This window comes from Thermobia domestica, chromosome 11 (genome assembly GCF_964235325.1).
Source record: "Thermobia domestica chromosome 11, izTheDome1.hap1.1, whole genome shotgun sequence".
NCBI lineage: Eukaryota > Metazoa > Arthropoda > Insecta > Zygentoma > Lepismatidae > Thermobia > Thermobia domestica.
Genome location: NC_137464.1, coordinates 243,784,307 through 243,808,063, shown reverse-complemented (window position 1 = coordinate 243,808,063; position 23,757 = coordinate 243,784,307). Strand labels below are relative to the sequence as shown.

General features: G+C 35.7%; 2 protein-coding genes across 3 annotated transcripts in view; both read right to left on the bottom strand.

Moving 5' to 3' along the window:
- LOC145664875 (uncharacterized) overlaps positions 1 to 22,414 on the bottom strand; it is a 36,346-nt gene extending 13,932 nt beyond the window's left edge. Inside the window, exon 1 of the mRNA XM_081731922.1 lies at positions 22,281 to 22,414. The gene's annotated coding sequence lies outside the window, so the exon portion shown is untranslated. The remainder of the gene's footprint in view (positions 1 to 22,280) is intronic.
- The window catches only part of LOC145664873 (uncharacterized), a 43,487-nt gene extending 21,053 nt beyond the window's left edge, over positions 1 to 22,434 (bottom strand). The window contains exons 1-2 of one of the 2 annotated variants that reach the window (XM_081731921.1): positions 22,295 to 22,434; positions 6,023 to 7,933 (exon numbers count right to left, since the gene is read on the bottom strand). In XM_081731921.1, coding sequence (XP_081588047.1) covers positions 6,023 to 7,902 — 1,880 coding nt within the window. In that variant the 5' untranslated portion in view covers positions 7,903 to 7,933; positions 22,295 to 22,434. Of the gene's footprint in view, positions 1 to 6,022; positions 7,934 to 22,266 lie in introns of both variants that reach the window. The other variant, XM_081731920.1, reaches the window with a different exon arrangement.
- Positions 22,435 to 23,757: the final 1,323 nt, after the last annotated feature.

Here is a 23,757-nt window from a genome sequence, read left to right as displayed (position 1 = left end):
ACGTGCGGTAGCTACTGGAATACATAAAGGAGCAGGACTATTCTCTAATGTGAGTCATAAAATACAACGAAAAGGGCAACTATTCCTTTCAATCACATGATCGTTGTTACAGATTTAAAAGCTACACAAGATTTCTTTCCTACATGCTTTACTCACCTGTGTTAACAGTTTGATGGATATTTCCACACTTCAACTGCAGTTTACAATCCAGGTCGCCATCTTACTTCACGACAAAATATTACCAGCTCTAACACTTTAATATTACAATTGCATAACCGACGACACATTTTACACAATTCCATGTTTCAGTACCTTTATTCTGCTTTTAATTATTGGTGTAATGCGGTATGCAGCACTGACAGGATAATGTTGTCATTTGGTTTCCTGCTATGTAAAGCCGCGCTGTTCGAGGTTTACAATGAACTTGTTCATCACGAAAATTTGGAGTAATGAACGATAATAAAAGTTAAGTAACTAATGCCAATTCTTAAATAGGAGTAATAACAACGACAGGGCTCATAGTGGTCTGGTCTCTTGAAAATAGCTGAAAAGTGTCTAAAAGCACACGAAAAAGTGACTAAAAGGTGACCAAAATCTCATCATGCCCCTTTTTCCTTTGTCAATTTCTCCATCACCTCTCTCTTTGTTGTTTTGTTTCATCTTTTCTTCTTCACTTCTGTTTGAGCTTCCTCCTTTCTTAGGTTTTCTAAGTATGCTTTGTAGTTACGGTAAGCAGATTTAGCAGATGTAAGAAGCTTCTGAGTAAGTGGGACCAGTTCTGGGCTATTTCCGAATAGACACACCTTCTCAACCTCACCTTGAGAGCTTAAGTATCCACCAACCATCCACTGTGCTTTAGAAAGAGTAAAAGTGAGAATAAAGCTGACTGTTTCACATGTGGCAGCAAGTATTGAAGCTTTCAGAAAAGTAATGAGTAACAAGTTTCTACCTTTTTTCATTTATTTTTATAATATTTTTCTTAGAAAACTGCCAATGCAAAACATAAGTCACACGAAAAAGTCACTTTACCTCCCAAAAAAGTAACTTTTAGTGACAAATTTGAAAAAAAAAAAAAAGGTAACTTTTAGTGACCAACTTGAAAAAAAGTAACTTTTAGTTAAAAAAAAGTGACTCGCTATGAGCCCTGCAATGATAATAATAAAACTCGTTACAGAGAACCCTGCATTCATCTAAACCACATTATACAAATATTCCTGTATTTCAATTTGACGTTTAATTTTAATTTGCGCTATCGATTCTGCATCAAGATATGTGAGTTCCGCTATTTCCATACTTTCCTTTTTCAAAGTTTTATTACTTGTTTAATTAAAAATAAAAGGACATAATAAAACTACAATTGTCTTAATATAAGCTAAACTTCTCGTAGCCATTCACTTAGTATGACCTGTCCAAGATACTGTGCCTCGTATGATTACTGGATGAAAACATCGAAAGAGAACTTTACAAGAACTATTGATTGTTATTATTGGCCAGAGTTTACCAAATAAAACGCTTCTGGCTTCTTATCCTAGTAACTTCGGGGAAATTACTTCCAATTCTACTGTATAAAACATTATAGGTTCCCTCTCATGTAATCTTCATGCTGTAAAGGAACATTTAAACTACAATCAAACAAATTCCCTGAACTTTCAATCTCAAGGACTACGAGAGCTTCTATATGAAGTTAGTTACACTTCATTCACAATTCTCTCAGCGCACTAATGTGGGCCGGAAAACAAGCTCTCTCAAATAATGTCTTCCGCTTGTGCATTTGAGTAAAACTAAAAACGTTTGAAGTTAAAAAAAAAAAAAAAAAAAAGTTTACGATTATTTCTTAACTACATCTTATTACTAAACGAACAAAAGAAGGCACAATGAAATACCTAAGTGTGCACAAATCCTTATATACGTACGTATCGAGAAAAAAAAAAGACTATAGAAAATACATAATTTTCAAGTTTTTCAAACAGATAACAATAAAATACAAATGAATACAAGTTTAGGTATAGTAAGTTTAATTTTTGTATTTAATGTCTTTTAACTACGGTGGATAGATTGAAAAGATAAATTTTCCCGATAATATATATATATATATATATATATATATATACACTCATCAATAACCACATCTCCGCCAGTTTAATGTAATTTAAAATTCCATAGATTAAAATTTTTGCTTCTTGTGGTTACACTGATACGAAAGATACACTTGGTAGAAAGAGTGCACTTTCGTGGAATCACTGATCTCTACATTGCTGTCTCAAGAACAATTAAAAGAACCTGTTTCTCAACGGAATGTAAATACTTATAATTTTACTTATTAGTTGTGCATTCAATCCATTGAGTCATACATTGAAAAAGTACCAACAAAGTAACTTTGAAAGTAACAGAATTTATTTAACCAAAATTGTACTATATAAATACAAGCTTTGTAACCTTATACTTGTGTGATTATTAAGAAATCTAATATATTTTTACTACTATCTTCACTGTGCCTGTTCTCAGGAGGGAATCATTTCACAGGTAAATACACATTTCTTAGGTAATTATTATTTCCTTTTCTTCCTAACGAATTTAATTTACATTTTACTTATGAGAACAACAATATAAATTATAACTACCTACTATAACAATGTAAATTATAACTACGGTGGTTTGGCTCCCACGTTAAGCTATAGGTCCACGTCTAATATAGCCTCTGTGCTGAAATGGACATTAAGCTCAAATCCAACCAACCAACCAATGAATTAGTTGTCTCAAACCGTTCCTAAAATATTAAATGTATTGCATATAATTTGCAATGGGTGTAGCATATAAACAGACAATTGTTTCGTTGAGGAAGGATGTGATATACACACAACACCTGGACGGATAGGATGGGTGTCGTTTATAAGCCTCACTAGCATTTAATTCTGAATTAAGTCATTTAATATCCATCACAGATTTGAATGGATTTTAGGGCATCTATCTATTTGCGTCTCTGAATAAAGATTGATAGCCACACTTAAGCTCTTTAGACAAGCGTGGCATATAAACACAGTTGATCGCTTCGTTGAGGACGGGTGTAGTATACAATATTTGGACGGAGGGGACGGGTGGATATTATAAGCCTTATTTGCGTTTAAGTCAAATAACTAATTCAGTTCCGAATTATAGACTTGGATGGTTTTAGTGTGTTCACTTCTTACTGACAGCCGACCCTAAAGGGGTAAGTTTTCCTGAGTGCGAGCTGTTAATTTCATTTTTATATGTTAATTTAATTTTTAGTTAATTTGGATCGTACCTTATATTAAACGTAAAATTTCCGCAAATATCAGTTTAGCGATAACAGTCGACATTTACTTTGTTTCCTTTCAAATTGCTAAGAAAAAATGACGACTAACCTCTGATCTGGCTACCAGATTCAGACCTGAATTTCCGTACCTTGTCTTGTAACAAATAATAAAGAAAGTCAAAAACGAAACATATGCTGAGAACTTACGGATGCAGCAATAAATGCAAAATAGGTCTATCTTTCTTCTCTAATCCTCTTCTTTCTAGTGGATTACGAAGAATTTCATATTATCCAAACATGGAAGAACAACACTTTTAAATTAACTCCCTAATCTGATCGTAATAAAGGAAATTGTAAAATAAAAGGAAACCACAATATATTTCTTTCATGTTATGTTTCTTTCCGTGCGTGTCAGATAATGAAGAAAAGTGGTTTTGTTATTAAGGCCATGTGGTGTAATGATTACCGTGAAGACATTTTTACACTTGGAAGTTATTTAGTTCAAATCTTCCTGTGAAATATGTATTTTTCACTAGTTAAATAATATGCTGCATTGATTTATATTTTCTATAATAAGCTGGCGTATTGCCAATTAAAAAAAAAATAAAGAAAGAAAGAAAATTGTAAGTCTAATTTACAACATTGTTTACCTGATATTGCTACACAAAAATTAGATGTATTTTTCCTCCCTACATTTGTGTCGTTCTAGATGTCATGTTTTTAATATACTTGTTTTATAAGTTATAAAAGGTGAACAAATTACTTCCAGAAAGTAGTGGAAACAGTATCGCACAACACTAAAAGTAAACTTTAAGCGCTCTCGTTAAAACGCTTCATCACAAGAACGAGACAAAAAAAGAAGAAAATGAAAATGAATTCCGTTTGTTTGCTGAGATTCAGTGCCCATTTCCAGCACCGAGCAAAGATGTCCAAATTTATAAGATCGGTAATCACAAGCTAAAAACTAGGGATGGGAAAAACCGGTTTTTACAAAACCGAAAACCGGTTTCTATAAAAAGCAAACCCCGAAAAACCGACATTTCGGTTTTCTCCAAACCGGTTCAGTTTTTCACCGAAACCGGTTTCGGTTTTCACCGAAACTGGTTTCGGTTAAAACTTTTCGAAAACACATAAAACTATTTCTGTGGAAATGGATTCGGTTTCCGGAGAACGACGAAACACCATTCTGGTCAGAAATAGAACAAATTTTGAAAAAAAAAAAAAACGGAATCGGTTTTGAAGAAAACCGAAACCGTACCAGGTAAAAACCGAACCGGTTTTGGAGAAAACCGATAACCGGTTTCGGTGAAAAACCGAACCGGTTTTGAAAATTTTTAAAAACCTGTTTTTGTGCCCACCACTACTAAAAACCCATGCTTAATCGATCTTGTCCTCACAAAATAAGCGTGAAATTGCGTCAGCGGGAGTTTTTGTTTATAGTGATCTTTATTATGAACTAAATTTCGAGGATATTCATTTTATTTTGTGCAATGGACTTAAAGAAGTGCACATTTCGTTTCATTTCTGCATTTTCTTTCATTTTACATTATAATGCACTCTTTGTTCACGTTTGAACCTCACCCGTGAGAACTGTTCTGATAACGTATTCTCACATACCTTTCTTATACCTAATGATAATGCTCCAGCCGATGAGAATACATGTGCTGACGAAATTAATAAAAATTCGTATGTTATGAGGGGGTTTGAGACATTTTACGCCTGGGTTCTAGACCCGTGGGCGGGGCTTCGTGAGAGAAGTGGGAAGAGCGATACTTTATTCGACAAGAAGGTGGTTTAACGTACTGACCTGAGTTATGTGACATGTTCAATTCTTCTGTTATTATTTTTTTTTATTCATTTTATAAACCTTTGTGTAAGTATGTAGAAAGCTAAGAATATGAATAATACAAGTATAGTAAAGTAGACCATGTGTGTATGTGATTCAGGATTTTTCCTCTATATATGTTATATGCGTAATAGTTTGTCGTATTCGTAACTTCTACTATAGTGATTTATTGCGGCTGTTTGTGGTGAGGTTGAAACAAAAGTTCGTTTTGTTTGAATCGCAACACAATTTGCGGAAAACAGCATTTGTGTACGGATAACTTTGTATGCATTCAGGTTGATATTAGCGAAGCTGTCAATGCACGAGTGCTGAACGGATTCCAAGTTCGATTCCCGAGTTTGGTTATCACGTTGGTTTCTTTTGCTATTCGCAGTAATCATTATAAGTTAACGCGAGGGAGAGTATGCTTGATATCGGACATGTGACATTAGCACGATGTCGAAATGATGTTGGACTATAAGGTCGAGTGACTGTGATATTCAGCTGATGATGTGAGTGTGAGGTCGAGTGAGCACGATGTCGAAATGATAGCGTGAGAGTGAGATTAAATGAGCGTTATATTATGCTGGCGATGTGAGCGCGAGATAAAAATGATTTAAGAGTGAGATCGAGTGAGCGTGATGTCGGATCGATGGTGTGAGCATGAGGTCAAATGAGCGTAATGTTGAATTGATGTCGTCAGCACGAGGTTAGTCCAAAATGGACACTGAGGTTGTATAACACGTGGACCTAAAGTTTGAGATGGAATCCGAATCATCGAATACGTTGATTTCCCACCGGGAATCGAGCTCGGGACCTTAATCCCGTTACGACGTTCTTTCCTCTGTTGTTTTCACTGCTTTCTGGAAAGTAATTTCTTTTCCATACCTGACATAGAAGAGAACACTATATATTTCGCTTACCTGTCATTTTCTAGAGGTGGGTCCACGAACAGCTGACAATCATCTGGCCAACTGTCAACATCACTCATTGGAGTATTGTATTGCATATCATCGCACGTCGTGTCTTCCTCTTCATCTTTGATATCAATGTCTTCAGTTATATCACAATACACCGTCTCTTTAACAGTGCTTGTATGTTCATCATCACTTAATTCTATTCGCTCGATCTTTGGAACAATTAGAGCACATTTTTCACTAGACTGAAGTAGGCCCTCTTCCTGTTTTGCCGAACCAATGGCAGGTTTAGAAATGCTCTCTTTCTGGGAAGTCACTAGGCAAGAATTGTCAATAAATAATAGTTCATTCGCACTACTTTGATCAGAATTGCAATTGGTTTCCATTTTACTAATAAGCCTATTGTTTTCTGGAGTATCATGTATCTTATTGACTGATTCAACTGGAATAATAGTATTATTATGCTCGGAGTCTAATGGATCACAATCTGTACTTTGGTAAGTTTCTATATTCTCTACTATTCTATGTTGAAGTTCTTCTGGGTCTAAAATTTCTTTGCTTGTTTGAACTATCACTGGTGCTTCTTCTTTGGAAACACTGTCCTGGTATTTCGTTAGCTTTTCTTCAGATGCTTTATTAGTTTCAGGTCTCAAATTACAATCCTTTGATGATTTATACCGAACAACTACACTTCTATCTGCTATTTCATTTTCGCTTCCAACACACTTTACTTCTTCATCAGTTACATATTCCTTTGTTCCGCTTTTCGTCACAATGTTTTTATTGCCTACACACAATACCACACAATTACTACCAGTAAAGCAATTTGTAGAAGCAGAGTTTAGTTCTTCCGAAATATTGCCTGGGAATATTTTATCATCATTTTTTGATGGAACAATACTGTCAACATTCTCTTTGCCATCGTAATCACTATTATTCTTTGGAGAACTCGTACCATGAATAGAAACTAGATTCTCAAGAGGGGAATTTTGGTCTAAATTCTCGTCAATTTCGATACGTTTAGACAATTGTATTACAGGTTCCGTTAACTGTACCGTTACTTTTTCAGACTTCCCGTTCTCTATACACTGCGAATCATCCAAAACCCCACTTTCCTTACTGTTTGATTTATCACTCACACAATTTTCTTCTACACCTAACACAGAATCATTATCTTTTCTATGACCAGTTGCCGGAAACAAACTAACATCCTGATTACCTGAATTAACAGTAGAAACAGTATCTCTCTGTGAAAGCAGAACACTTCTAGTCCTCTCTGTTCGGCAGTATTCGGAATTTATTGAGGCTTGTGGGTCATAATGGAAAAAGACACTTCCATTGGATATAACACGATTATGGTTACTTGATGTCCCACAACTAACGAATTGTCCTGGATCAGATACGGGATTGTTGTCTATGTTTCTTACTCGGCATTCGGGATTTTGTACTTGAGTCTGAGTAACTAAATTATCGGCAACTCGAGAAACTATGAGCATTTGAACAGGATACGGAGTTTTTGAAAGGCTTCCACTGGTTTGATTAGCTACACTACTTACTGGAGGTATGCTATTAGTTAAAATCACTTGTCCTGCACAAGTCAAGTTTTGTACATGCTCCTTCGGTTTATTTGAATCTTTATTCAAGCTTGTATTACCCGGAACTGTTCTTTCTTTAATCCTGAAAAACCCATTCTTTACTTTCATCAAATAGTTGCTACCTAGTTCAAAGTGATTATGAGATGCTTCCTTTCTTCGTAGAGCAAATTTACTTCCAACAATTTCTATAACATAATTAGGGCTAACATCAACGATTTTCGGTTCTGTAGGGCTTCCTCCTATTGGAAATGGATGGGGAATGCTTAAAATTCTCTGTATCTCAGGATCCATATTTTATCCAAACAACTGCCATCGACGCTAACTGCAAGATCAAATTTACCTGATATTAGTCGGATTCAAGTCTGACTGCACACCATATAATAATTTAAATAAAATAATTTTCTGATTAATAAAAATACGGGTACAAATTAAGACAAAATAACGCAACGGTTAATAAAAGATCATTCGTATGTTATTGGAAAAGAAACACGAAAATTTCTTCCCTTTAAATTATGACTTTTTTTTAAAGGTAAATTATAGGACTTTGAGCCAAGCAGCTACAGCATCATCCCTATTTATCCTACGATCATGGTTCATACCTGATTCTCTTCAAAACAAAACAGCCTTTCAAATGGTACTATTCGTATTTTCCTATCATTTTCCAGAGGTGGGAAATTGGGAATTTTTCTGATTTTTTTTTTTTTTTTTTTCAAATTTTGAGCTCCTCTAAACCCCTCTGTGTTAACGCACAGATTTCAAAATCATAAAAATACTAAACGTGTGTATAAAATTTCAAGCTTCAATCTTGAATTGTAACGGCGGGAAAATATTTACTAATGAGCCCCACAATGCTCCAAAGAGAAGAAAAGAAAAGGAAAGGAAAGGAAGGAAGGAAATGAAGGAAAAGAAGAAAAAAAGAAAGAAAGGAAGGTCGGAAAGAAAGAAAGAATAAATAAATAAATAAAAATAAAATAAAAAAAAATGTACGAAAAGCCCACCCTTCACCCCAATAAGCAACTGGAAACAAGATTTAGATTAATACAGAATAAGAGTGCATATAACTTTTTGCCTTTTAAACTTAATAGATCTGCTGTATTGTTTTGGAAAAGAGAAACTGATTGAAATAAATGACTTTGATTTACTGATTAAAGAGAAATGATCAACGTATTTCCCTCTCAAATAAACAATGTATTTCTTTTCATTCATCATAGCTCTGCAAATTACATCTACACTTCTAACAACTGTTATACAACATACATTTCAGGCCTTTTCCAGTTCATAAATAATTTCTAGGATTTTCATCTTTTTTCTGCTTTCCATGACTTTTCCTGGACGTTTTCACAATACACTTTTATTTCCAGGTTTTCCAGGACGCGTGGGAACCCTGCATATTATGTATAGCAATATTGGAAGGCTTTGGGAAAGTTGGTGAATACCAACACACCTCAATGGCCAGCCAATACTGCTGAAAGAAAATGCTGATACAGCTTGCGTTATAGGAAACTGAAGCATGGCAAAATTTCTCAGTTAAGCTTCGCTGGGGGAACAAGCACATAAGAAACAAAGAAAAAAAGAGTGGACAGGGGACGATACGAGAAAGCAAATCAAAATAATAATAATAATAATAACAATAATAATATCAATTCTGAACAACTAAGTTAGTTCTATTTGTCAAAGTAAGAGTTCTTTGGGTACTATTACTTATTACATTTTAGCTATAATACAAAATGTTGTTATTACCACCATACGAAACGCTACGAAGCCACATGCAAAGAATGTCATTTTTCATCTTCCGCAAGTTGTTGATTTTGAGTTTAACGTCCCGTTCAGCAGCGAGGTTATATGAGACGAGAACCTACTGATTAACGTGGAATCCGAACCACATGAGCTCCTGCCAGGAATCGAACCAGAGTCTCCCACCATCTTCCGCAGTGAACTACCCCTTGATGAAACTGCTTCAGAAGCGCACAGAGTAACTTAAGATGACTAGCATGGGCCGTCCATGAATTTTACGGTCCCCACTGTGTTTATGAAAACAACCAAGTAACAATTCAAAAGTCGCTGAATTTCAATAGACTGAAGTTTATTCTTTATATTAAAGGGTGCTTAGAATCTCGCTAAATCTATATTTTATTTTATTTAATCTGAAGAGAAGTTATGATTAAGTGAGAAGTTATGCTACTGTTCGCAATTTTGAACTTGGAAAAGCACTATTGAATGAAGAAAACATAAAAGATGATACTTCTTTTACCCCCAGTTCCTTATGCTCGTAATTTAGTTGACGTAATTACTCAACTCGTGACGTGACGACTCGTAATTACCAGTTGAATTTAGTCAAGGTTGCGATCTTTTAAATTTTCGAGCCCTTATCACTAAGCCAATCGTCAGTGTTTTAAATCCTTTTTAAACGCAAATTAAGACAAAAGAATAAACCATGATACCAGATAAGTATTAAATCCTATAACACATAAAGAGTGAAAAAGTGACTGATGGTCCAGGACTCGAACCCGGGACCTCCGAAGCGTTAACCACTACGCCACCCAGTCCACTTCCCAGAACAGCCACCCACTCTTTCACTCTTCGAGGTAGGTGCTCTCCATTCAGACCACGTAGGTTGTACCACAGACCACTGCTGTGCTTGGACAATTCCCGTGTCCATATACCAAGCACCAATGACGGTTGTGATTTCATATATATCAATGAAAGAGGAAACAACTGATTTTTTTAACTCACTAGATCCTCTGTAATGTGAATTCTATAACACAGTGTGAAAAAGTCACTGGCTGGAGCGGGACTCGAACTCGGGACCTCCGGCATCCCGTGCCCGTGTTAACCACTACACCACTCAGTTCGCTTCCCAATCGATTGTTTCCTCTTGTAAGTAGGATGTGTAGCACTGTTACAAGACAAAAAACTACCAAGGGCAACAATCCGGGGGGGGGGGGGCACGGGGCCCCCTGAATGCTCATGTGGGCCCTCATGTAGTTTTACGAATATTTATTATTATTGTTATATGTATTTTTTTTATGAATGTCCCCCCCAAAGTTACGTAGAAATCGGTGCCCTTGACAACTACCGATACAATCTACTGGTTAACAGGGCAATTCTAACATATAAAGTATATAAGCAAATAAACAATCTTCAGTGATTGAAACTACAAGGTACATATTACATAAATATCAGTAGAGCTACCTTTATACCGCAAGGAATATCTTATTATTCGTGGGTTATTTCGATCAGCTTTGTGATCTTGGTCACCACCAAATCCGGATGTATGAATATTCAATTAGGCATTATTGGGTATCGTTGCCCTGTAAAATAATGTGAGAACATAGAACTTTTTGAAAAGAGTTATAATTATGGGTTTATTATTTACTACTCCAACAACTTCCCTACCGGCACAGGATTACCTTTGTTTATTTTGTGTACTACTTCCAGATTAATGAAAACCGAAGGAAAAGTAACAGTTGTCCTTTATAATAGATTACTGTGATTAACCATAAGCTACACTCTTGTAAAATTAGTTTCCTGATTTAAAATCACTGTGTAAGTTTACCACAAAACATGAAAAAATTGTACTTTAAGTAACGAATTAAATCAATTAAAAAAAAGAAACAATTAGTGTTTCTGCAACACCTTATACCTTAAATAATGCCGTCTATACTGGAACAAACAGTATTTACTGATATTTAAATAAACAATCTGTTCCAAATAAAAATAAATAAATAAAAAACAATTGTTACTGCCTACGAACGATATATATTTTCTTAACGACACAAAGATTCGTTTTCCTTTTAAATCAGCTTCTTTAAAATCTAAGCATGAGAATTTACCCTCAGAGTTGACATTTTGTTACCTCCATCGTCTTTTCAAAACACAAACAAAATTTAAAGTCCCGGTTAATCGTAATTTTGGGTTATATCTCATTAACCATACTGTTAACCATAATTTTGGGCTATATCTCATTAACCATACTGTTAATTATAATTTTGGGATATATCTGATAAACCATATTGTTATGAGATGCAAGGGCTCGAAAAAACAGGCTTTTTTTTTAAAAAAAAACTCGTTTTTTTGGTGCCTTTCAACTCAGGTAAAAAAAATAAAATTGTACCATCACCATCTCAGATATTGTTAAAACTTTTTTTTTTATAGCAACTAGACATGTTTTTAAGAGACCCATATTTTTTTGTTTTGTCGAAAAAAAATTTCCCGCCAAGTAATGGGCCATCAAAGACGGGGAGTACAATTTATGAATTGTAAAAGACATGGAAAATGGCCAACTTCGGAGCCCCACCATTCAGCTATGGAGACAGGTAGAGTTATAATTCTTGTTGTATGTACATAGGGATATAAATAAACTATATTTTATTGTAGTTCGGTTTGCGCATGCGTATCTTTTTGTACATAAATTAACAAATGAACGTTAATTTATCTGAAAAGTCGAAGTTTGCGAATTTTTTTCGAGCACTTCCGGTTCAAATTTTAAAATTCTGTTTTCACGGTTGGTAAGACCTAGTTACCCACCTTCCCAAAAAAAAAAAAAAAAAAAAAAAAGTATCGCTTCTGTGTGCAACCGTTTTGTCGCAAAATATTCGAGAAATTGTAAAATTCTCAAAAATCGCCATTTTTGGGCGCCATTTTCTCGAAAAAACCATCTTTTAAAATTCTGAAATTTTGTCAGATGGTTTAACTTTACATGAATAATAAACACAACAAATACCATTCTCGACCAATGCTTCATGAATTAACTACAGCCTTTTGAAGTTAGCGAAGTTTCGTTAACTTTGATATAACAGTTAGCAACACTGGAAACAATAAAAATGCAATGATTTGATAATGTTTGTGGTTCACATTAATTAAATAAAGAATAAAAGGTTTTCCTGGCTGGTGTTTTATTATTTTGATCAAAAAAGCGCTCTGAAATAGTAAAATAGCCTCCCCCTAATCCTCCGTTTTTTTAAAACGAAGTAATCTGAGATGGAAATTACTATTACGAAACACACAAACTTTAAGTTCACTTCCTTAAAATGGTCTTCGAAAGCAAAATTTCACTGATTTTTTTTTTTTTCACATGGACCAATCATTTGCTTGCTTGGTGTCTTCTTCGCTAATAGCAGTAGTACACTCAACTCGTCCAGAGGTGGATCCAAGCAGTCGATCGCCTTCCCAGAAGAAACTTTCTTATCTTATATATAAATAAAACCCATTCCAGAGCTTGGAGCTCTTTAAAGTAGCTCTAAGTAGCAGTATTACACCTCCCTCCCAGAAGTCCGTCCTGGATCCGCCCCCTGCGTAGCACATTGTCGATAATCACAAAACACTTATTTTCACTTCTCTTATGCTCTTCCGGAAACCTGTACCCTGCTGAAACTCCATGTGGTAGCATAAACAGCACTTCAACTGTACGTAATTCATAATTTATTCATAATTCTGCTACGCACCACTGGTAATCATAAGTATTATACAAGGGTGCCGATCCTGGGGGGGGGGGACCGGACCCCCCAAAGCTGATGTGGGCCCCCTATTGTATTTATGAATATACAATATTTGGCATAATTTGAATGCAATTTGTCTTAAAATCCTCATATATATACCTTCTGCATCTGAATCCTCACCCCCCAATCTACAGAGAAATCGGCGCTTTTGCGCATATGTATGTAACAAAAGTTCCTTTTTGCAGACTTCTTAAATCTACACTGAATTGCAGAAGCTCGATTTTGGGAGAATCATGAAGTTAGTTTATGGTGACCTGTTACTGCCATAAAAACTTCGCCATTTTGCGAAAGCCAAAGGTGACTTCGTTAAATACCAGTTACCGGTCGCATACTTTCCCATTCTTGCCTTTTTTTTTTCTTTCTTCCGGAAGTTGTCGAATTCAGTTCCAGGCAAGAAAACTAGAGTAATATCCGGAGTTTGTACTTGCACTATACTCACGAATTCTTCTGCGGTTTTAATACTGTGTGTCTGTTTTTGCCTAAAGTTATGCCGCGTTGGCACATTCTTACCCCCCCCCCCCCAATACTGTTGCAGAGACTCTAGCATAGCCGGTTTCACTGCAAAACCACTGTTTTATCGGACCTGTCTGCATCTCGAACATCTGAAAGTGATTTTTAAAGAGGGATGCAGCACCATCATAAATCACTGACACGGTTTGGGAAATTGTAGACACTTATTTCCACGTATTCGAACCTTTTTCTATAACCTATATTTTCGCTTTTCTTCGAGTATTTTTAGAATCTTGTCTATGGCTATGAGTGCATGAGCCGAATCGTGTGTTTTGACGTCGTTTATTACAACAAAACTGTCAGTTGTTCCATATTCCGGTGATAACTCTGAATTTCACTTTGCAGAATAACAGTCCAGTTTTCAACGAAGTCCACATGAAATAAAATATAATTTGTATCTTGAAATTTTATACGATGCTTTTCGGTAGCAATTAATTCTCTTTGGATTTTCTTGATGTAGTCATGAATTACAATTCTTACAGTTAAACCAGCAATGTACGATACGAAAACGGAAAGTGGCACAGTTTTTTTTTGAACGAGATCATTGTTTTCCCATATGGCGTACGTAACACTTTCATTTTCAGCAGGATCAAAGACTCTACACTTATTCCTTTCATTCCAGGACATTCACCACATTCTTGAAGAAGACAGCTGTCATTTTCAGCGGATCATACTATTCAAGGAAATAGGCCACTCACGACAGCTTCAATACAGGTTGGACCTTTGATTTGCTGCAACGCAGTAGCAGATAACTTAAAATTTGCACAATACCCACACATACACTTCCGTCGCAGGTTGCGGACTGGCCCACTTTAGTCGAATACTATAAAAGTCCGAGTAACCCATTCTTATGCTGAGATTGTTCTGTTTAAAAGAAAGTCCGTAAATTTCTTTTATGGAACGCGTAAGAAAATGTTTCGATTTTTTTTTTTTTTTAAACTTTTTGTCCTTTTTCGATCACTATGATGACATTGCACTTAATTGAGACTTTGTCTAGATTATTCCAAGTCATCACTGAGGTAATAGTTCAGGCTTTTTATAGATTATCAAAATTTATTGGATGGCCATTTTAAGTAAACTTAAAATTCTATTAAAAAAAAAAAAAAAACACAGATCTCTTAAAAACATGTCTACTTGCTATAAAAAAAAGTTTCAACAATATCTGAGAGGCACCTTCTGCTTTCCTTTTTTGCTTGGGAAATTTTGAGCTTTTTTCAAAATTTCGCATTAAATTAATAAAACAACAGATTTTGTTTCGCTTCTCTACAACAAAAAATCTCATTTAATTGGTGGTTAATGCAGATCCACCATGAATTTCGAAAAGATTTTTCAAACAATTTTAATTCTTAACATGTTTACATTATGAATTCCAAAGAATTAACCAATGCATAGAATATATATATATTTTTTTTTTTAACCTTTTATGTACAAAAGCAAATACTTAAAAATACACACACAAATAACTAGCAAAACTGGATGTAGTATTTTTACTTCAAAATATCCCACACTTTCTTTTTGAAAGAAAATAAAACATGAAAGAAATACATTCATATAATACTCTTAAAGTCTGCACATCAAAAACTTCGTTTCAGGTGGTTCTGTATATTCTTGAATTTTCTCAGTTAATTTTTAATTTTAATATACATTGTATGAATATTTCGAAAAAAAATTTCTATTTATTGATGGCATACGTAATAATTTGTTACTACCTATCAGGTGCTTCGGACCTGCAAAATCGGTAAAGTCCCGAATTCTGTAATGCTTCCTTAAGCTTGTTTAGAATAGGGAAAATACCGACTTTTCTGTTGATGGATCATGTGCGTAATAGACAGGGTTTGCCCAAGTGGGCCCAGCCCGAAAAAACCCGGTGGTTTTTTTCGGGTTGGACCCACCTGAAAAAACCCACTTTAAAACCCACCTCGGTTTTTGACCTATTTGTTAGTATATTATTGATACAACTAAGGTGATCACATTGTAAGTGATTTTTATCAGATTTCAGACTTTCCTTGGGCGAATTAGAGGCTTTCACGTTAAGGTATACAACAACATTCAACATAAGACCTTTATAAAGTTCTGAACGCACTAAATGAAATTTTTTTTAAAAAAATACCTTAGCTTGAGATAGTTATAGAACAAATTAATGTGTGGATTATGCTTATAGCCTATTTGAAGTAAAATAAGCAATTCTGTACTTTAGAAAATATTTTCCGTGAATAGTATGCTCGTCGACTTGGCGACACCGAGGGACATTATCACTCATACGTTTGACGGGTTTAAGGTCATAGGTGCCGGTACTAATAGTACGTATATATATAAATACATTATCAAAACTATTAGTATTATTTCTTACCTTTGATGTAAAACACAAGGTTCTTCAACTAAAATTTGGTTGAACAATAATAACAGTTTTCAGTCATTTGTTGCTACTCTTCAAGTAAGCATTCTGTAGAATCAACACCAGCAATAGCGTAAAAATTCTTGTCAAATTTAAGAAGCTTAATGCTCGGGGTTTCGAAGATTACGTAACGCTTACTATTTCAAGTGCTAAGTTCAAATTTCCGTACTGGTGCAAGTTTTGAAGTACACGCTGTGAAAGAAGTGCTCGGGAAATTCCCGAATTAAACGCAGAAGGATCGGAAATGAATACTTCAACAATAAAACTATTTATTTTACGCTTAAGCCTGCCATACATCCTGTAAAAAACGGGAGTGTCCCGTTTTTGGGCCCGAGTGTCCCGCGTCCCCGTAAATTAAGTCGGGATAGGGAAATGTCCCATATTTTAACTCCGCTCTATTTCTGCTATCAATATCAGCTTATTGGAAAGTGAAAAACAAAAAATTCTGACATTGGCTGGGAATCCTGTAATTAGTGTATGAACAGTACGCTGTTGCATGTAACAGTTTCAAGAAAGTTATAACACCACCCTGTTCGACTTGATAGCGAGCTAAATTTGCAATGTTACTTTTTACATTTCACTTGATGGAAACTCGGATACTCTCCGGAACATTAAAAAAATGGCTTTGAGTGTTTCTACATTTACAAACATAGGGAAGATGACTAACCTTTTCTTAACAACACATTAGATAAGTTAACAAGAATCATAATCTTTTTCAGAGGCTAGGGGAACAGAATTGTGCTTTGGTCCAGGTCTTAGAAAAACGTAAATCTGGTCCTGATAATTACACACGACACAAGGGGAAAAATCAGCTTATCATCAGATTAAACTGACGAACGTAATTTTGACAGATACAGCCATGTAAATAAATATTGCTAAACGCGCGAAAAATATGTTTAAATAATTTGCATATTGTTTTCCTGTAAAGCATTTTTATAGCACATCTTAAGTTTTTAGGCATCTTTAGTCTATACAATTAATTGCAGGGTACGAAATGAGAAAAGCAGCTGCTGCTCAGTGAACTTTCGCCAATTATATTCTTGGAAAAAAAAAAAAAAAAAAAAAAAAAAAAAAAAAAAAAAAAAAAAAAAAGATAAAATGAAATCTTTTACTTTTAGTCTCACGGTTATACCTGCTATGCTCAAGGTGACGGTGATGATGAGAAATGAATGAAATGACAGAATGAAGAAAGTGGGAGGAAACGTGAGAATCTCGAGAAAACCCATGCAAAGGTGTTTGTCCACCACAAAGCTCACTTGGCGCGAGCTAGGATCGAACTAGGAACCCCATGCACTAGAGGTGAACGCTCTACCACTGAGCCACCGCGGTCTATTATACTTTTGTTCATAACAAGACTACAGTTCATTGCATTGTGTTGTAAAGTTGAGGAAGGGAGGAGGGGGGGGGGGAATGAGGTGTCCCGTATTCTCATGGAGAAAATATGGTAGATTTATTTACGCTGGAAGATGTTAATTCCATATAAGACATTTTAAAACATGTATTTATTTCATACAACATGAATTGTATCTTTGTTTTAAATTAATAGACCCCTTTTGGTATTCATATTTGGCGAACGTCAGTCAGGCTTCTGGATGACTTGATCTACATTTGTTCGTTATCTGCCGAGCTCCTTCATGGCTATGCGGTTAGTGTACGCGACTTCAGCGTGGGACCCGGGTTTGCTTCCCGGAGGGAGCTCATATGGTTTGGATTCCACGTTAATCAGGTAGATCCCGTCTCATATAGCCTCGCTGCTGAAAGGGACGTTAAACACAAAATCAACTCAACTCGTTTGTCTGCCTCTACCACACACACTACTGGGTACAACTTTTGGCCTTTTAAGTTAAAATTTTCAGAATACAAGCACGAGACACTAAATTTCCTGTAGATTTTGGCGGCATACCAACGTAAAATTTCAAAATGGCGGAAATTTTTTTCAAAACAGCGAGTATCCACGCTACGAAGCACAATTTTCAGTCTTTTAAGTTGAAGTTTTGACGGTGAAAGCAGGAGATCTGCCAAATTTGCTGTATAGATTTTCTCGGCGATCGAATGAAAAATTTCAAAATGGCGGCCATTTATTTCAAAACAGCAGTAAGTAGAAAATTGCTACAAGTTGTGACAATGACAATCTTGAAATATAAATCACATTTTAACATTTTTACCCCAAAGACATTGAAATATTTCGAAAAAAACCGAAAAAACCCATATGGGCCCAGGTGGGTTGGGCTTTTTAAAAAAAGCCCGGGTTTTTTCAAACCCTGGTAATAGAATATTCACCTGAGTGTGTGCTTTCCAAGGCTCTACAATATGTAACCACCATCACGGTTCACGCAGTTCTAAAGGTTTCTGAATTTTTACACATCATTACGCAACTCTCCGTTTTTTATTATTTATTATTCAGCTTTGTTCTGGAGTACGCTATAAGGAAAATCACAGATAGCAAGCACGGCCTATAGCTGAATGGTATTCACTAGGTAATGGCGTATGCTGATGATGTAAATCTGATAGAGATGATAGAACAATCGAAAGAAATTCAGAGGCCTTATTACACGCTTGCAGTGACATTGGTTTAGAAGTAAATGCAGAGAAAACTAAATATATGGAAGTACACAGGGATCGCAATACGGCAAATTATGGATGCGTCAAAATATCAAATAATATTTTCGACAAAGCGGATACTTTTAAATATCTAGGATCAATACTAGCAGACCAAAATCATATCTACGAAGAAATTAAATGTCGATTGAAAGCAGAAAATTCGTGTTATTATTTAGTTCAAAATATTTTGTCGTCGCGAAAACTGTTGAGGAATTTAGAGCTCAAAATATATAAAACGATAATCATGCCTGTTGTGCTTTATTGTTTGAAATTTGGTAGCTTACGCTGAGGGAAGAACGTAGACTGAAAGTATTTGAGAACACAATCCTGAGACGAGTATTTGGACCCAAGAGGAGCGGAAATGGAGAATGGCGGAAATTTCATAACGAAAAACTGCATAATTTGTACGGTTTACCAAACGCCGTTAGGGTCAAGTCTAGGAGGCTCAGGTGGCAGGTCACGTAACTAGAATGGAAGAAAGTAGAAATGCTTTCAAAGTTTTAACTGGAAATCCAATCGGAAAACGTGCATTAGGAAGACCTAGGCGCAGATGGAAGGACAATATTAAGATGAATCTAGCAGAAATAGTAATACATAGTAGAAATTGGATCGAATTGGGTAAGGATAGAAGTCAGTGGAAAACTTTTATGAACGCGGCATTGAACCTTCGGATTCCATAGGCCATATATAGTGAGAATACCATACCGTTAATCATAATTTTATGCTGTATCTCATTAACCATACTGTTAACTATATCTTATTAACTCTACAGTGAAATTTGTACTCAAGATTTAGTTATCACAACAAGGAAGAATTTTAACGTGACTAAAGATTATTTAGATCACTTGTTCTTCATTCTTTACAACACTAACACCAGCAACAACTTTTCATCGTTTGTTAAGAAAATTCTAATGTTATCACACGGAATCGCTTCCGTTGAACAAGAGTTTCTCATTGAATAAGGAGTTTCTTGTGGTTAACCTACATGAAGAGTGTTTAGTTTCGAAGAGAATCGTACATGACGCTGTTACGTTCCGCGGAGGTGTTTAGGCAACGCCAATCTCAAAACAATTAAATCATGCAGCAAGAAATGCAAATGCCAAATGGAAAGAGGCTCTCAGAAGGAAGCAGACACCCGCTGAGGCAGAGAAAAATCGTTCGAAAGAAAGAGGAAGAGTTGGAAGAACTTGAAAAACACTTTGAGAAGGCAGCAAAAGAAATGAACGAAGTTGATGAGCACATGAAAAAGCTTAAGAGAATATCCAGTAACGTGATCATAATTGGAAATCTCATGTATATTTTGGTGTTCTAGTTTATAAAAATATTCTGTATTTAGTATTCTACATAGAAAGACTAAATATAGAATACTTTTATAATCTAGAATACTAAAATCCACACCGTTTGTTAGTATTTGAATCTCGCAACGACATTCTTGTTAGTAACCATATCTCTGTGTGTATTGTCGTGTATGTATTAGCCCTACTTCATGTTTTGAAATAATAAAAAATCTAATAGAAGTAAATCACTTGAATAGTCCAAAATGAAATGAAATGACGGCTAAGCTAAAGGAGACGGTGATGATGAGAAATGAAGAAAGTGGAAGTAAACGGGAGAGCCCACGCACACGGTCTTTTTGTCCAGCACAAAGTTCATTTGGCACGAGCTGGGATCGAACCAGGGACCCCAAGCACCAGAGGTGAATGCTCTACCACTGAGCCACCGTGGCTCCATGGGCTCTGAGAAGACATCCATACTTAAAATTCCCTGGCTTTTTCAGGTTTTCTCAGTTTTTTATGAAATTCCCTGCCATTTTTATTTATTATTATTATTATTATTATTTTTTTTTTTTACGAGTAAGTTGATTCCTTGACTTAGTAAGTCGGTGGAACGTTGGCTGCATTAGGGTATTGTTTAGCCCGTAGGATTAAGATATAAATCCTTCTGTGAGTGAACCTAGTATAGGTCGAAAGTGATTTTATGGGCATCGTGAAGAAATTAAGAATGTATTTCTATATTTATACGCATAACGTTTAAATCCCCCTATAATGAATTTGCACCTACGAACGGAATTCTCTCCAAAATTAGGAAGGTTAAAATATAACTTAGTACAATTTTGTGAAGAAACAAGTAGAAATATAATTAATCTATATATGGATAAAGATTCTATTCCACAGTATTCTCACTGTACAACGCAAAACGCTTATAAAATACCTTATCATTTCTCGAGGTACTAAAAGATAAGTTTATCCGAAAGCGCTAGGTGTATTGTCGATTAATTTTGAATGGACAGTTCCATTTTGGTATAACTTCTGTTTACCCCCGCCAGCTTATAAAACACACGTTACGTTAGGTTCTATTCAGTTTACCATGATGTTAGCAATAGCGGAGGCGCTGAACAAAAGTTAACCTGTTAATCTGGTGAACCTTACGAAGTTTATTGTTCGTAGAATTTAGTTTAACAGGCGTGTCAAACTAAATGTTGCCCCAGCGACCAGTGTCTCTATTTCTTTTGATAGAATCATCGTTGTAATGTGTTCACGTTACTTTAGAACACAAACATACAGACAATAAAACATACCGGTACATAACCTATAGCATCTTTAGTAATACAAGTATATAATACAACACGTAGTATAAGTGTTTATATACGATACACAGTGTTTTGTACTATTCTTGTGTATAGGCTACCCACTGTCTGAGGCTTGTTCCCTTACAGACGCACCACTTGGCTACCGCTTGGGTCCACCGCCCAAGCCTGCCTTGACTTGGTTAGATAACTCATGCTATTTGGTGGTCACCTAGCAGTTTGATCAATGTTTTTTGTACAATAGTTCTTACCGTGCATATACATTGAAGTCCTCCTACAGTGAATCTGCACAGAGGAATACAAGTCCACACCCCAAATTGATTAAGATACAGAATCGATTTACAGCAAAAGTATATATGCAACGAATTTATGTATGAATCCGTACTATAAATCTGGGCAATAGTATACATGAGAACGTCGTGATCTGAGTTTCTTCTGTGTTATATTACCACTTCTACATGAAATACCATAAATTTTCTACGTAGTGCAATAGTAAGAAGTATCCATGTGCAAAAGACATGCGATATGCGTTAAATTGCCCCCCCCCTTACACACACATAGTCATAGATAAAGTACAAGGGCACTACACATGCAGATATGAAGTACAGGTACGTTCTGTTTTATTTTCGTATCAGTCGATAAGTAAATCAAAGTCGCTTTGTTACCCCCTTAGTATGTTCGTAGATACTCAATGAATAATCCCTGAAAGTCTTTACGTATACTATATCCTAAATCTGCACCGGGACTATTTCAATATAGTACCTGCAACGTTCAATAGTATTTATTCCGCGTTACAAATCTGGGCTGATATTTAGTATCTGCCCCAATCTTGCACATGTAAAATCTTCAGTGTTACTTACTTCACTAAATATAGCTAAGCGAGCGAAGGGGGTTAGAAGCCCCACAAGGCCCGTTTCTTTCTTCTACCTTTATCACAATTAGACAAAAACAATGTACATGGTTCTGGAGCCATGAAACGAGTTCGGGGAGATACTAAATGCCACCCCAAATCTGTTTACCTAAACTAGGACAGCACCTTATTACAATACAAAACAAAGACTTACTATTTTTAAATTACTTTAACGTTCTTACTCTTTCATTTCTCCATCAAATCATCGAAATTGCTCTGCATTATATTACTGAGTTAAATAATTCATTATTGGAAATATACATTAGTCCCAGTTTTTTCTCAATTTTGTATGTATTTTTAGTGGCACAATATTAACACTCCGAGCTTTACTTTCGAAGTAAAATTTCTCTTTATGTTGTTATTACAATAGCACTGCTAATTTATCACTCACACTTGAATGTTCTTATAATGCAATCAATATTACTCATTTTCAGTCTAAACGGCAGAATTTAATAATTGAAATTCCTTCACATTGAACACTTTTTCATCACGTTTCGTTCTTGTTATTGTTTAACCTATTAACCCCTTCATGCATAGCGGTCTATTTTTAGACCATTCCGCCAAGGTGCTGTTTCCTTAGAAGCTTGAAATTATATTTTCCTTTCATGCATGCTGGTTGATAAATAGACCGCTAGTGATTCACGCTACACATATGCTGCCACCTTCTGGCGCTTTGGAGAAAGGAAGTGTAGTTTGGCGGGAGCAACCGACTGAAAACGTGGTTTATGGAACAAAGGTAAGATATTTTTCTTTTTTTCCCCAAGAAATACTTTGAATTAGTCAAAAATAAAATTTGTCATGAAAATTGGATATGTTTAAAACGTGAATAATGTATTACTGTTCATAATAATGGTTTTATTTTTTTGTATGGAAGAAAAAAACGTATGGTCTAAATATAGGCATCTATGCAGGAATTCTACAACACTGTTCTCCATTGTTCTTCTATCCTGCTGCTCTTGTATTTGTTACTTTACGTGTAGAACGTATAAAAAAGAAAGAATTTCGTATAAATTATTTCCTTTTCAACTATCAGATGAGAAACTTGGTAACACGGGTCAGTTCTTGCCAGTTTAGGCCTTTATTGGTATACAGTAGAGTTTCGATAGTTCGAGCTAATTGGGCCAAAGGGCAAGTGCCAAATAAACACTTTCGTAAATGGTTACTGAGGCTTGAATTGTCGCCAATGTTGTACTCTTATGTACTGTAAGGCCCAGGGGCGGATCCAGGACAGATTTCTGGGGGGCGGTAGGTTGTAATACTCCTACTTAGAGTTACTTTTAAGAGCTTGTAACTCTGGGATGGGTTTTATTTATATATAAAAATAAGAAAGTTTTCTCTTCTGGGGAGCAATCGCCTCGACCACCCCCTGGATCCGCCCCTGGTAAGGCCCCATCAAATGTAAAGCTGTCTTTATTACATGTTTATAATCCTAGTTGGTTTCGCTTTGCTAAGTAATTTTTCGTACTTTTTTTTATCTTTTCAGTCTGGAAAATGGACCCTTCGAAATTTTACGGACATACTTCATATGTGACAGCAGTCCCACAGAATGGTTCAGTAAGTGAAGACTCAGATCTTTCGGACGACGACGAGTGGTGCAGGATCTTAGCTCCTGATTCCGAGGATGAGTTCCTGTCCAACCTGAGAG